Source organism: Taudactylus pleione, unplaced genomic scaffold (genome assembly GCF_031769625.1).
Source record: "Taudactylus pleione unplaced genomic scaffold, aTauple2 ptg000916l, whole genome shotgun sequence".
NCBI classification, from domain to species: domain Eukaryota; kingdom Metazoa; phylum Chordata; class Amphibia; order Anura; family Myobatrachidae; genus Taudactylus; species Taudactylus pleione.
In genome coordinates, this window is record NW_028285317.1 from 2,005,395 (window position 1) to 2,018,757 (window position 13,363).

Sequence of the window (13,363 nt, forward strand, 5' to 3'; positions counted from 1 at the left end):
ACAGCAGTATCCATTGATCTAGTTTTCACCTGTATGCATATTTTCCTGACAATATTTATTTCTATAAATATTAGTAGTGTCTCCAGAAAGAGGTTCATTTAGATTTCCTACTTCCCGAACATCTACATCTCTTCTGAAAACTAAATCTACTCCTGCAAATAATTTATTACATTAACAGTGTACCCTAGCATCACTTTGCTGTGAATGCTTATAGGACATCTTAATAAATTAGCATTGGTTATTAAAAGACAGCATGATGTCCCACAGACAGAGTGCAAGTCCCCCGAAACACGTGTTTGAGTGACTGTTTCTCTGGCAGATCCCCTGCCTACTGCTTATAGAGGATTTACAGGATATAATGAGATAAGATTACAGTGTATAACACTCAGCCAGCCCCGCAGTGATGTAATGCATCCGCTCAAGTGCAAGTAAACTAATCTGAGACACTTAAAAAGAGCCTTGTTTGTGACTGTTTTAGCTCACTCTACATTTAGAACTTTCCTCATGTATATCAGATTGTGGTTCACCCCTTGAAAACCAGGCCAAGTTACTGCGAATTTCAATGCATTGACCTTTACTGAGATGACATTTTATTTCTTACACTATGCAAATAAACAGGACATTAATTGTGGGTTTTATGTAGAACAGGAGTCCACAATCTTTACTGGTCCAGGGGCAGCGTTGCAAGATAGTACTCATTTAAAAGAGCCGCAAAATATAACATAACTTTTTTAGGTAAAAATGTTACAACGTACCTCTCAATGAAGCAGTAGGGGCATGGCCATCCCCTGTAATATGTTTTGCACCATCTCAACTCTGTGGTAATATATCCCCACATCACCAAGAAGGGATGCAGTTAATTTACCTCCGCCTGGAATACCGGCTGTCGGAGTCCCGACGCTGGAAGTCCGACCTGGTACTAAAGATAGGCGTCTAAATCCCGACGCCTATCTTTAGCAAGATACAGGCATCCCGAATGAAGGTAAGCGGGGACTGTTAGCCGCGGTGGTGGAGGGTTAGTTTTAGGCATTCCGGGGGGGACTTAGGGTTAGGCACCCCCCGGGGAAGGTTAGGGGAAGGGTGGGTTAGGCACCACTGGGGTGAGGTTAGGGTTAGGCACCCCCTGGGAGGGTTAGGGTGCGGGAAGGGGGGTTAGGGTTAGGCACCACCGGGAGGGACTTAGGGTTAGGCACCACTAAGGGAGGGTTAGGGTACTTACCAGCTCCAGTCGGGATCTCCACTGCTCGGGCTTCCGGCGTCGGTATTAAGTCCGCCGGAAACACATCCAGCGTCAATACATACCGATTCCACCAAGAAGGATGTGAGAATTTCTGGGCTATGGTATGAAGGGGAGTAGCCAAGCCAGGAATTTCAGGTCGCCTTTGTGAATGCTGCACCACAGAAGGGGCATAGTCACACCATTTTGGGGGCATGGCTTTGCCTCTTTGGCAGGCCCATTGTACCACAAATCTCAGCGCCCCTTCCCACTACCTCTGCATTAACATTACTTTCATCAACCGTACAGTATTAGGTCTTCCCTTGTAGCACCCGACCTATACTTCTCAGTGTACATCACATTCTCCTGCATGTTACTTACTGGTCCTCCCAGGCAGCGACACTAGGTGGCACAGTTCATTCAGCCAACTCACAGCCACAGTGACACCAGGAACAACGCTGGGGCAGATTCAGGAGGAACCAGGAAGCCACAGCAGAGTATTGGTTAATAAAGGACACTGAAAGACAGTTATTTTTTTGCAATTTATAGCCATGTACAAAATATTATTCTGTAATCAATGTGAAAAATTCATCTTTTGTTACAGTTTGCGAATTTGTACTCTCAAAATTGCCAATATTTTTAAATATTTTTAAACAACATCTGGCTATTGGAACAATGCATTTACGTAGGACACAAAGTAATATCTGCCCTGACCTTACAGGTTTACTGGTATTGGATCGACTGTACATTTTTGTGGGGATTTGTGAGTTTGCATTATAAATCATCCTGACAAATATTAGAGCCCAGAAAATAAGAATGCATAGTGAGAATTGTATTTAATACATATTACTAAAGAGGCACCTTTTCATGCGGTTTTGCACTTAATAGTATTGCCGTCTTAAATTCTGCAAGTTAAATGTACATAACCTACATTTTCAAATCCTTGGACCTTCCCTAGACATTAGGGACCAACACACAAGCACAGCAGTCCTGCACAGCTCTCAGAACAGGTCACACCTAGAGGAGAGCGGCAGGTGAGCGGGGCAGTGGGTTAGTTTGTGGGGGACCCTGAAGCTAGCACGCCAGTTATCCTGCCTATAATTCAGCTCCGTACATTCCTTATCACTTAATCTCTGTATTTAGGAAATTGGAGGCGTTGTCCATCTGGTTGCGGGTTTGTCACAGGGACACTTACCACGTCCTTCAGAGGCGTGCCTAGTCCTTTGTCGTCCCACCACTTCTCACATTCCCAGCAATCCCAACAGTCAGGACATAATGATGGGAGAGATGTCCACACAGTACCCTGGAAACACAACTAGCCCACCTAAATCGGGACACTCTGAAGGTGTGCAATCCTCATTTCCAATACTTCAGAAGATATCTGGTGCAGATGCCCCAACCCCTTCAAAAGAGTACACATTTATATAATATAGTGTGTATCATCCAAGAACCAATGGAACTACAGTTCAACTATCCCTGATGTTGTCCATTTTTCCTGTTTCCTATTTCATGCTAACTATACTTAATCTCCGTTGATCAGTTAATATTGATTAAAGAGGAACATGTATGCAAACAACGGTCATGTAACAAAGTTACTTTCATACGTCATTATGGAGATTGAAGCGCTCCCTCTGGCCAGTGCTATGTGTGCCCTGCACAATCATCTAAAGATCAGCAATGCATCCCTATAATTATCCTAAATGTTGGCAGCTACATCTGTTCTAGAAGACCTCTTATTTACATTTAACAGCTCGTCAATGATGTCACAGATTCTCAGGATGTAAGCGGAGAAGACGTGATCTTCTGAGCACAGTGATCAGGAAGCCAAGAACAGAACAGAAGAGCCACAAAGTGATTAAAATCCAGATCCCAACATGGCCTAATGTACATTCACCTGCAAGCGCTCTCCTTGTCCAAGGATATATCTTAAGCTGCTTACAACCCCTCCTTTATCAAGCCCCTCACCAATGGCGCGTATCCACTAGATGAGAAAAATGAGCGATTGAACGATTACAACATAGTTATTGTTCAATCGTTCATTAATTGTGCAGTAAAATGCCAGCAACAACCAGCGATGCGCGTTCTGGCTGGTCGTCGTCATTTGTCATTGCCTGAACATGCAGGCCAACCTGTCGATATCGACAGGTTGTGCATGTTCGGGGATGAGGGAGGGTGCCTGCACTGACCGACATATCGTTCAGTGTGGGCACATTATCCACTGCACCGGATGGTGAACGATTACAATGGTGTAATTGTACAGTCGTTGCACTCTTGTGTAGTGGATACGCATCTTAAGGCCACTGTTGTTTTATTCAGCTGGATGTTTAACTACCAACTTCTGCTGCTTGAGATAAATTAAACAGTAAAAGACTCACGTACACACACACACACACACACACACACACACACACACACACACACACACACACACACGGCAAATCTAGGCTTCATTATTATAATAACACTAATTTGTGTTATTATAGTTTCTGAAGTGGTAGGTGGTGGGGAAATGAGTTATGTGACTATGGGCTCTATTTATTAACATTATTTTTACTAAAATAAAGTGAAAAAGGGTGTTTTCACACCCTTTTCACATTATTTTAGTTTCACCTGTAGTTATTACAGGGCAATTGGAGTAGAATTAGTAAAATTCTACTCCAACCCCCAGTATCACTTATTTTTAGTAAAGCAGATCGCATTTCCCATAATTGTAATGGGAAATGTGATCTGTGTGCAAGCTACTAAAAATAAATTGTAAAAAAATACCGGGGGAAGCCCTGTGATAATAACGCCACCTGGAGGTGACGTTATCCAGGGTCTCCCCCGGTTACCGGGCTCCCACTCTGCTCTAACGGGGAGAGCAGAGGCGGGAGCCGGTACCAGTAATCAGCTATGTGGTCTAAGTAGACCCCAAGCTGATTGCTGTAAAAAAAAAAGAAAAAAAAAATAAACATTTTTTTTTTTCCTTACCTGAATCCAGGGACCGCTGATCGGGTCTCCGGTCAGCTGGTCTCCCACAGTGCACTGGGGCCCGGTCATCAGGTGATCGGGTCCCAGTGCAGTATGGGAGATCACCTGATGGGGAAGCCCGGAGAAGATCACCGGAGGCCAGGAGGTGCAGGTAAGTGTAATGAAGGGGGGGGGGGTCACGGGGGGGGGAGGGGGGGTCGCGGGGTCCGCGATCGCGGGGGCGGGGCTTAGCGCCGGGGGCGGGGCTTAGCGTCGGTGGGGGGGTAGTAGCCGTGGTCGGTCGGCGCATGCACGGGTTCTTAGTCGCTGTATTTTTTCCGAAAATACCGCGACTAGAGTGCGGATGGGATCCGCAGGGACAGAGCTTTATCGCAAGCTCTGTCCCTGCAAGGGATTTATAGTAAATCCCTGTGATATTGCCGGAGTTCGCAATGCGAATTCACTCGGTAATATCACACTACAATCCGCATTCAATATGCGAATTGTAGTAAATAGAGCCCAATGAATTATGATAAGAAATCATCCATCACATCAGGCATGATAAATATATGTATGGATGTTGGGCACCTACACTCATTTATTTAGTATTTTCTGTCAGCTGCTTGTTTGAGGGTGATGCAGCACTCCAATAGGACTGCTTCCATTTCACCTCTCATCAGCAGTCACAGTAGCTCTCTTGCACGGGGTGAGCAGTATATATATATATATATATATAAATATATATATATATATCAGATGTCCTGGAAGGGCAGCACCCATGGATGTACGAGGAAGAGGGGAGACTGCAAACCCCTTTCAACAGCAGGAGCTTCAGAATTCAATACAGTGAAATAGATCTTGATGGGCACGAGCATGGCAGGGACTGAATGTAGTTTATAAGGTACTCCTAAAGAGTCTAACAGGGCAATACCACGTACATGGCAGCGTTGTGAGTCATTGTTTTACCCAGCATGAGACACAGGGTTGGGTATGGGATGCCGGTGCTCGGGATCCCAGCGGTCAAAATCCCAACGCCGACATCCCAACAAGGTTAGGATATGGACACCTGTCGGTAAGTAACCTAACCCACCCCCATTCTCTCTACCCCTAACTCTCCCAGGTGCCTAAACTTAACCTCCCCCTCTCTGCACCCTAAACCAAACTCTTCCCCCTAGTGCCTAACCCTACGCTACTTACCTTCAGGCTTCTGGCACCGGTATTCTAAGCACCGGCAACCGATGTACCAGGATATTGACCTTATCCCGAGACAGCTTACTGCCAACACAGGAACCTATAAACAGTCTGTTTCACCCTACTTGTTATTATTATCCTTTATTTATATGGTGCCACAAGTGTTCTATATAAAGTATATAAACAGAAACACTATAAATCAAACAAGAAATAAGTGGTGACTAACAATACAGAACATTGTAGAACATGGACAAGGTTTATAAACATTGCTGCATCCGCAGTCATAATACCCAAATAATCAGCAGGGCGGCAGAGCCCAGGGGATAAGTAACGTTGTAGGCATTGTAGAGGAAACATGGATATAGGTGAGGGATAAAAGAAGCACACGAGGGAAGAGGGCCCTGCCTGTGAGAGCTTACAGTCTGTGCCCAATGGTGAATTACAGTACACCAGACTCACTCGTACATTCACCGGTAACTAACAAACCAAAGAGACATAAATGTAACAAACCGAGAGAGAACTGAGACTTAACATGTTCCCAAGAAACTGATGCCACCAAAAAACACTCTAGTTAAAAACCACAAATAACTTTGCATATTGGGCCTGATTCAGAGCCGCTCGCTAGATGCGATCCAGCGCACGCCCAGCAAGGCAGGCGATCGCTCGGCAAGGCATTAGCACGCCCACTATGTCTTGGCGAGCGATCACTTTGCGTAAGTAGACGCCCACCAGCCATTCATAAAACGCCCACTTGCGCACGTCATCTCTAGGAAGTGCATGAAAACAATGGTACTTCGGGCACCATCGTATGTGCTCACAGCACTTGAGGTTGACTATACCTGCCCGCAAGCACTGCGATCCCTTCAGTGTATAATTCAACCAGGTGACGTGTACTATGACGCTGCCTGTTAATTATGCACGCCTCTGAAATGGCGTTGAAACACTCTGGCACGCCTGCGTCCTCAACTCCACTCCCCTGTTACTACTGCCCTGCCCCTGTTACCACCCACAAACAGCCTCTCCTGTCACCCAGTCCACTGGGCTGTCTTTGCAGGGTGAGCGAGCGCATCTTGATCGCTCGCTCACGCGCACTGTGAACTATACGCATGCGAACATTTGCAAACATCGCCAGCAACGAGCGATCGCTTGCTAGCAGGTCTGAATCAGGTCCATAGTTTGTAATGTAGAGAAACGGTTAATTAATAAATAAAATAAATAATAATAATAATAATGTAGAGATACAGTTGTGCAGTATGATATTCACTGTAACCGTGAGATTTATTGGTGAGAAGCGAGAATTTAAAAGTAAATCACAACATTAATAGTATAAGGATTTATTATTTGTATGTACAGTATCCTAGTAGAATGTTGATAGTTGTATGATGATTCCATCGCAGCTTTATATCATGACTAGCTGATGTACCCGGTTTCACCCTGGTAGACCTTATATATTTACTGTGTCCATTTCCATCTCACCACTCAAGTAACACATCAATCCTTCACCTGTATAGTAATGCATCTCCTCCCTCACCTCTGTAGTAACACATTACCCTCCCTCACCTGTGTACCATCACATTCCACTCCCTCACCTCTGTACTAATATTTATCCTCGCTCACCTCTGTAGTAACACATTACCCTCCCTCAGCTCTAGCCAAAGAGCTATTGAGGAATTTGTGAAAACGCATTTTATCCCTTTGCAGTGCTGTCTGCCTCATAAGCCACGTCAGGCTCATATGGCCAGTGGAGGCTCTGCAGCACCACAGATCAATACATCACATAGGGGAGCTACACCAACTGCCAGTGATGTTTGGCAGCAGTTGGGGTGACAGTTGGTGTGCCTCCCCTATTTGATATATTGAAATGTGCTGCAGCCATGATGAGCCAGTCAGGACGTTGCACAGGGGGAGGAAACATTTCAGCCCATTTCACCCCCCTAGGAGCCAAATTTTGAAAAATCACTTCTTAGTGGGCACCTACGTCATATAAGGTTTGGGCTGGGCGTTGATGAGTCAGGACATACATACATACATACGTACGTCAGGTGTGGCAGCGCCTTTCCTGTCATACTTAGGTATGCACCAGAAATTTGACTATAAAAATAAGAAAAATGTTAAGAAAATATTATAAATATATTCTTTGTATTATTTCCAGCGCTATATACTGCTGCACCTTTGTATAATGCCCACATGAACCCTCGGGTTCATATACGTATCTGTAAATCTGGCTCTGATACCAGCCAGTGCCTCCCCAGCCATTTACCTCACCGCACGGTTTTTAACACTCTGGGCCCGATTCAGAGGAGGACGTAATGTAGATGCTGCACGCAAGTGACCGATGTATTCAGTCTGCACATGTGTCCGTGTTGCCCTGCGCATGCATCCTAATGGTTACCGCCAGGAGCCGCAGAGCTAGGCATTTTTGGTGGGAGTGTCTGGGTGGTAAAAAGGGGGTGGCTAGCTAGACGCGGTCATGTCATAGGCAGTCACGTTCAGACGGAAATTCTGCTCCTCCATAGGGCTGGTAGAATCTGCAGTGGTGCGCCCGATAGTGCGTCTTAATATGCACAGCAGCGGATTAGTGCCAGTCAGTGGACGTCTTTATGCTAATGCCGCAGCTAATGGTATTCATACAAAGACGTAGTGCAATTCTGAATCAGGTGCCGCTCTCTACAAACAGAAGAGGAGCAGTGGTCAGTGACTTGGGGGCCTATTTACTAAGATTTGTTAGGAGATAAAGTGAAAAGTGATAAGGTACCAGCCAATCAGCTCCCAACTGTCATTTTTCAAACACAGCCTGTGACATGGCAGATAGGAGCCGACTGGCTGATACTTTATCTCAATTCACTTTATCTCATAACTAAGCTTAGTAAATAGACCCCTTGGAATCTGTTATTCCAAGTCATATTCCAGATATGGGTATTCTGCTTTCAATCTTTCAACTGAATAAATCTTGTCCATTCCCAACATTACATATTCATAAGTACGGTGGTGGGGATCCCTCCCCTAGGACCCTCACCAATTGCTCTATTTAGCACTGGCCTGACATGGACACACAGCCAGGACCTGAGCCATTTAAATTCGCTGGTACACTGAAGGTGAATTATACAGTTCCCAGTTATTTATACACAAGTCCCAGGAGCCTGATAAATGCAGAAAATGGTGTTGAGACCTTAAGTACTATTATTGGGGCACGGCTATATGAAATTCAGATTTCAGGTGTTATACGGCCTTAAGCGGGATATTTTGATACAGCTTTATACCAGGAGTGACCCAGTCACTTCTCGTTCTCACCCTTCCGGAAAGTCTTTGTGCCTTTGCTTCACTGGGAATAATGTGAGCAGACCGATTTTCACCATGGTCATGCGATACACAGTACACATGCATGAAGGAAAAAAAATGAACAGGACAATCTAAAGAGTGACATAAATTACTACACAGGTGTCATATGAAATATCGACACGGACGCTATGTCAAAATAGACATCATGTCGACATTGCTAGAATCTCGACAGTCCACATAGCGTATTTAAAGCCCACAGTAAAAGCCTAACCCTAAACCTAACATGGACTGTCACAATGGTGCCTGCCGACATTCACAATATTGACATTAATTCCATGTCAATGACTATGTGCCGGTAATACAGTAACCATAATAAATGCAGAACAGGTCAGATGCCTTACCTCAAAAGCTTACACTCTACATCAGGAAAGAGTAGAATAACAACAGTAGTTCTATGCTCCTTCTGCATGCTACAGAAATATTTCCTGTAGACTCCACTGACCCCCATGTAGAACGTTTTCACTAATAACATGAGACTTACATATAGTCCTGATTGTCATATAATACTAGAACAGCACAAATCTGCAGCAATAACCAAAACATATAATGTAAATGTAATACCTCATCAATTGTGTTCTCATCCTTCTTCAATGCTGTAAAAGACAAAAAAAAAGATTTAGTTAGTATCCTGTGATCTACAGTAAAAGATAATAGTAATATTATAATTTAGCAACTATAATACTCCATAGTAAGTATCCTGGATTATAAATATCATGTTTGTATTGAATATATAAAACATACAGAATATAATGAACACTATACTACACGAAAGGTGTACGGTTGCTAGGATGTGTAATTTTAAGCCAAGAAGCCCCACTCTATGCCAGCTAGCAGAACTGTAGGGTCTGAATGTCAGGGACCCTCACCATTCCTGAGACTGCACACCCATCTTTTTATACCAGGGTTATAAAAAAGGAGCAGGTCAATTTCAAACAGTGCAGTGTCATTTTTTTTTATTATTTTTTTTTACACAGGCACCGATTGGCCAGAAATGTGGACCTGTCCAATCAGCACAAGTGTTAGAAAATGATGCAGCATATGGCTGCTGCTAACTTAAGGGCCCATGTATCAATGAGTTTTATCATACGCAACAAGTTTTAAAACTCATTGCATAGGATTATGGTGCTCCAGCCAATCGGCTCACAAATGTCATTTTTGAAACAGATGACAGTTAGAAGCCGATTGGCTGGAGCACCGTTATCCTACACAACGAGTTTTAAAACTCGTTGAGTATGAAAAAACTCGTTGATAAATGAGTCCCTAAATGTCAGATGGAAGCATAAATACATGACATAAGAAGTATCAGGGCAGTGGTTATTAAATGGGTATATAACATGAATAATGCACATCAGATGCAACAAAACTGCTTGGAACCATTTAATGATTGAGTGATTGTGTGTACTACAATGTCAGGCACTACTCGCTGTCCGTGGCAAGCTTTCAGAGACAGCAGGTTATCTGGCCCTGCACCTACACAGCCCTGCTAGTTGGGGCAAAAGGCAATAGAGATATTCTACCTAGTGCTCATCTTCAAAGACAGAGCTGATCTTCCCTCCTCCGAGAGTCACTACCTCCCCCCATATCTCCTTCCCAGCCAATAACACCAGTGTACGTAGCATTCTCAGCACCCCAAGCCCATTACTTGGGTGGCACTCTTGTTTCTGCACTCTGCATTACCCCTCACATTCAAACTATTTCCCCATCCCGTTACCTTCTTCTTGGAATCATTATTAGAATAAGCCCTTTTTTCTTTTCCAGGACGCAACAAAAGCTCCTATTCATTTCCTCATCACCCTCCTCCTATATGGTAATACCTTCCCAAATCTACAGTATCTCTGCTCCAATCTGTCCTGGGTGGTGCAGGAAGACATCTCCTCCCTGATAACCACCTTCCTACAAGACTTTCCGTGTCCGGAATTCCCTACAATGCCCATTTACACTCCCACAGCATCCACATTTTTAAACACTCTCGGAAGCAACCCCTTTTATTAGAGCTTACCTTATACCTACTACACCCAACCTCCATTCTGAGTCACACTCGCCCCAGCGTGCCATGTCTTCTTCCAACTAAAATAAGAATTCTCTTATGAGCAGTGCCCTCCCTACCCTTAAGCCGGCCATACATGGTGCGATATGCAATGTGCGACGCATTGGGGGATCCGACGTCCGACATATTGGGCGGTCCCCACACATGGTACGATCGCCCAATATGCCGGCACCACCCTCCCCCACCCACATAGCGCTGCATGGGATCGCACATCGCATCCCCAGATCGACTGAACCTGCAGTAAGATCTGGGGGTGCGATGTACAACCCCACGGGTGCGCGCTCTGTCTGATATCATGCCCATACACGGTGCGATATAGCAGCCAAATCGTACCAATCAGTCGGATCTGCTGATTTATCGCACCGTGTATGGGCCGCTTTAGTTTAGAAGTTTGTAATTTGCCAGCCTTGTATGTCCATTGTATGCATGTGCGGCTTTAACCAGTATCTCGTGCTTTACCTTATAAATCAAGGAAAACCACAATAGATCACAGATATGCAAGATCCTTGTATTGAGAATTATAATCAGCTCTCCAGGTTGTAGACTATTAAAGATGGCTAATCATCATGTTATCATCATACTGGTTAGTGCACTATTCAACAGAAAGGATACATTTCCTCAATAGTTGACTTGGTGGAGAAACTTTAATATACTTAATCAAACCTGTCTTATTGGGACCGATCGATTCAGGGCGATGGTGTGCCTGGCAGCATACATCGGCCATACTATATATGGTAGTGTCAACATCGTAAGTTTTCCCTCACACCTCTATGGGGTGCGAGGGAAATATTTTGATGCTGGCGGTGCATTACGTCCATCGCATTTAATTAAATTTCCCCCATTGGAACTTATCTGAATTCCCTACCACACTGTTTTAGTCAGCAGTCAATTAACCTAACAGCATGTCTTTAAGGTGGTAGGAAGACAGAGCACCTGGAGGAAAGACATGCAAACCAGTGTGTGAGGACATGGGATGTGTGTTACAAATTTACTGGCAGCATCTCAGTCATTGCAGAGATCAATTTACTTTTTAGTCCTTTTGTGTCCCCCATCCGTCTCCTAGTGTATGTGTGAGCATTCTCAGGACACACATTTTCATTAGCATGTCTATTATGTACTGTAATAATGTAAGTTATTGAAATGTTTAATACTGGATAAGCCTTGATGTTAGCCTGGTCCATATGTCTGTGTTAGAGCAAGGTGACACCTCCCAAAACAAAAGACCCTCTAAGTTAATTCCCACCTCCCCAGGGGACGCTCAGGATTTACTCCTCCTTCCATTTGCCTGTTTTGTGCTTCTAGTGAACCTGGTAGACTGAACGGAACCATCCCAGCAGGTGTTCGTCAGGGAAGTAATACCCAGAGGAGATAGGAGAAAATGACAGCATAAGGGACTCGCACCAATCAGGAAACGGTGCAACCACCCCTGGGTGGTCACAATATCGTGGGAAATTGGAAGATTTTAAAACAGGTCACTGAAGGTAACTCCACATGTTAGTCGCTGACTTTGGCTAAGAGGCCTCGCTCTGCCAAGGTGCTAGTGGAACGCATCACCAGTTCTGTGGATTTATACTTGGAAATTCTGCAAGGACCTATACCCTATTCATTGCTGTGTGTTCTGTGATTAGCTTCTACTGCATGGGGTCCTGGAAATGCTTGATTGTACCCAGGGACTATCACTGCTGTGTGATCTCTGATAGTTTCTACGTGTGGGGTCCTGGAAGTGATTGAGTGGACATACGCTATGCACTGCTGCGTGATCAGTGATAGTTTCTACTGTGGGGACTGAGGGTCTCTAGCTATTTCGTGGAATTGTTCTGGGACATTATACTCTACTGGGACTGCCTCTGTCTGGACTGCTACCTGTTTATTGCCCGTTCACTGGATTTACTGCTTGTCCTGACATATTATCTATTTCTGTGTGCTGTGGAAAAATAAACCATCACGTTGGTTTCATCTGCTCGGTGTCTGGGTGATTGAGTGAACCCCGTATCCTCACATTGTGGTGTAACCAGGTGGGAGTAGAGGGGCAAATGCTCCCCCTAGCTTAAATCTTGGCCTATCTTCTTATGTTTTCTATCTGCTTCAGCAAGTGAGAGAGGACTTGGCAGTGCAGCAGGCTATGGCAAGATGGCGTTCCAGCAGTCTGCACCAATATAGCGGCTGTGACTGTAGAAAAAACTGCACCTTCCATGAAGCCTGAAGGCCGGTGAGGGAAGTAAATAGGAGGAGGAGGAGAGAGAATAAAGATCCCGCCAGCACAAACGGTGAAAAGAAAACTTACAAAAGTGCATCTCCTATTCTTTACCCTTTGCTCCTTCTCACTTCAAAACCTGGCGACACCACTCACGTAAACACGAGGAGAACATACAAACTAAGCACAGATAAAGCCCCATTTGTAATTGTATCCAGTACAATAATACCATTTTGCCTGCATGGTGCCCTAAGAAAACAAATAGCAACAATCATCCACTACCAATATACATAACTACATGTTTTCTTGCCAAACAGGGTCCCTATCCAGGGCCGGACTGGCCATCTGGCAGTTCTGGCAAATGCCAGAAGGGCTGATGACCAGATGGGCCGGCACGGCCGCCGAGAAGCTCATCTGAGCAGTTATG

General features: G+C 44.7%; 1 protein-coding gene across 2 annotated transcripts in view; it reads right to left on the minus strand.

Annotated features, from left to right (window-relative positions):
* Positions 1-13,363, minus strand: part of CDK14 (cyclin dependent kinase 14) — a 691,508-nt gene that overhangs the window by 638,708 nt on the left and 39,437 nt on the right. For both annotated transcript variants that reach the window (XM_088459604.1, XM_088459603.1), the window contains exon 2: positions 9,257-9,288. In XM_088459604.1, the coding sequence (XP_088315730.1) occupies positions 9,257-9,288 (32 nt within the window). The remainder of the gene's footprint in view (positions 1-9,256; positions 9,289-13,363) is intronic.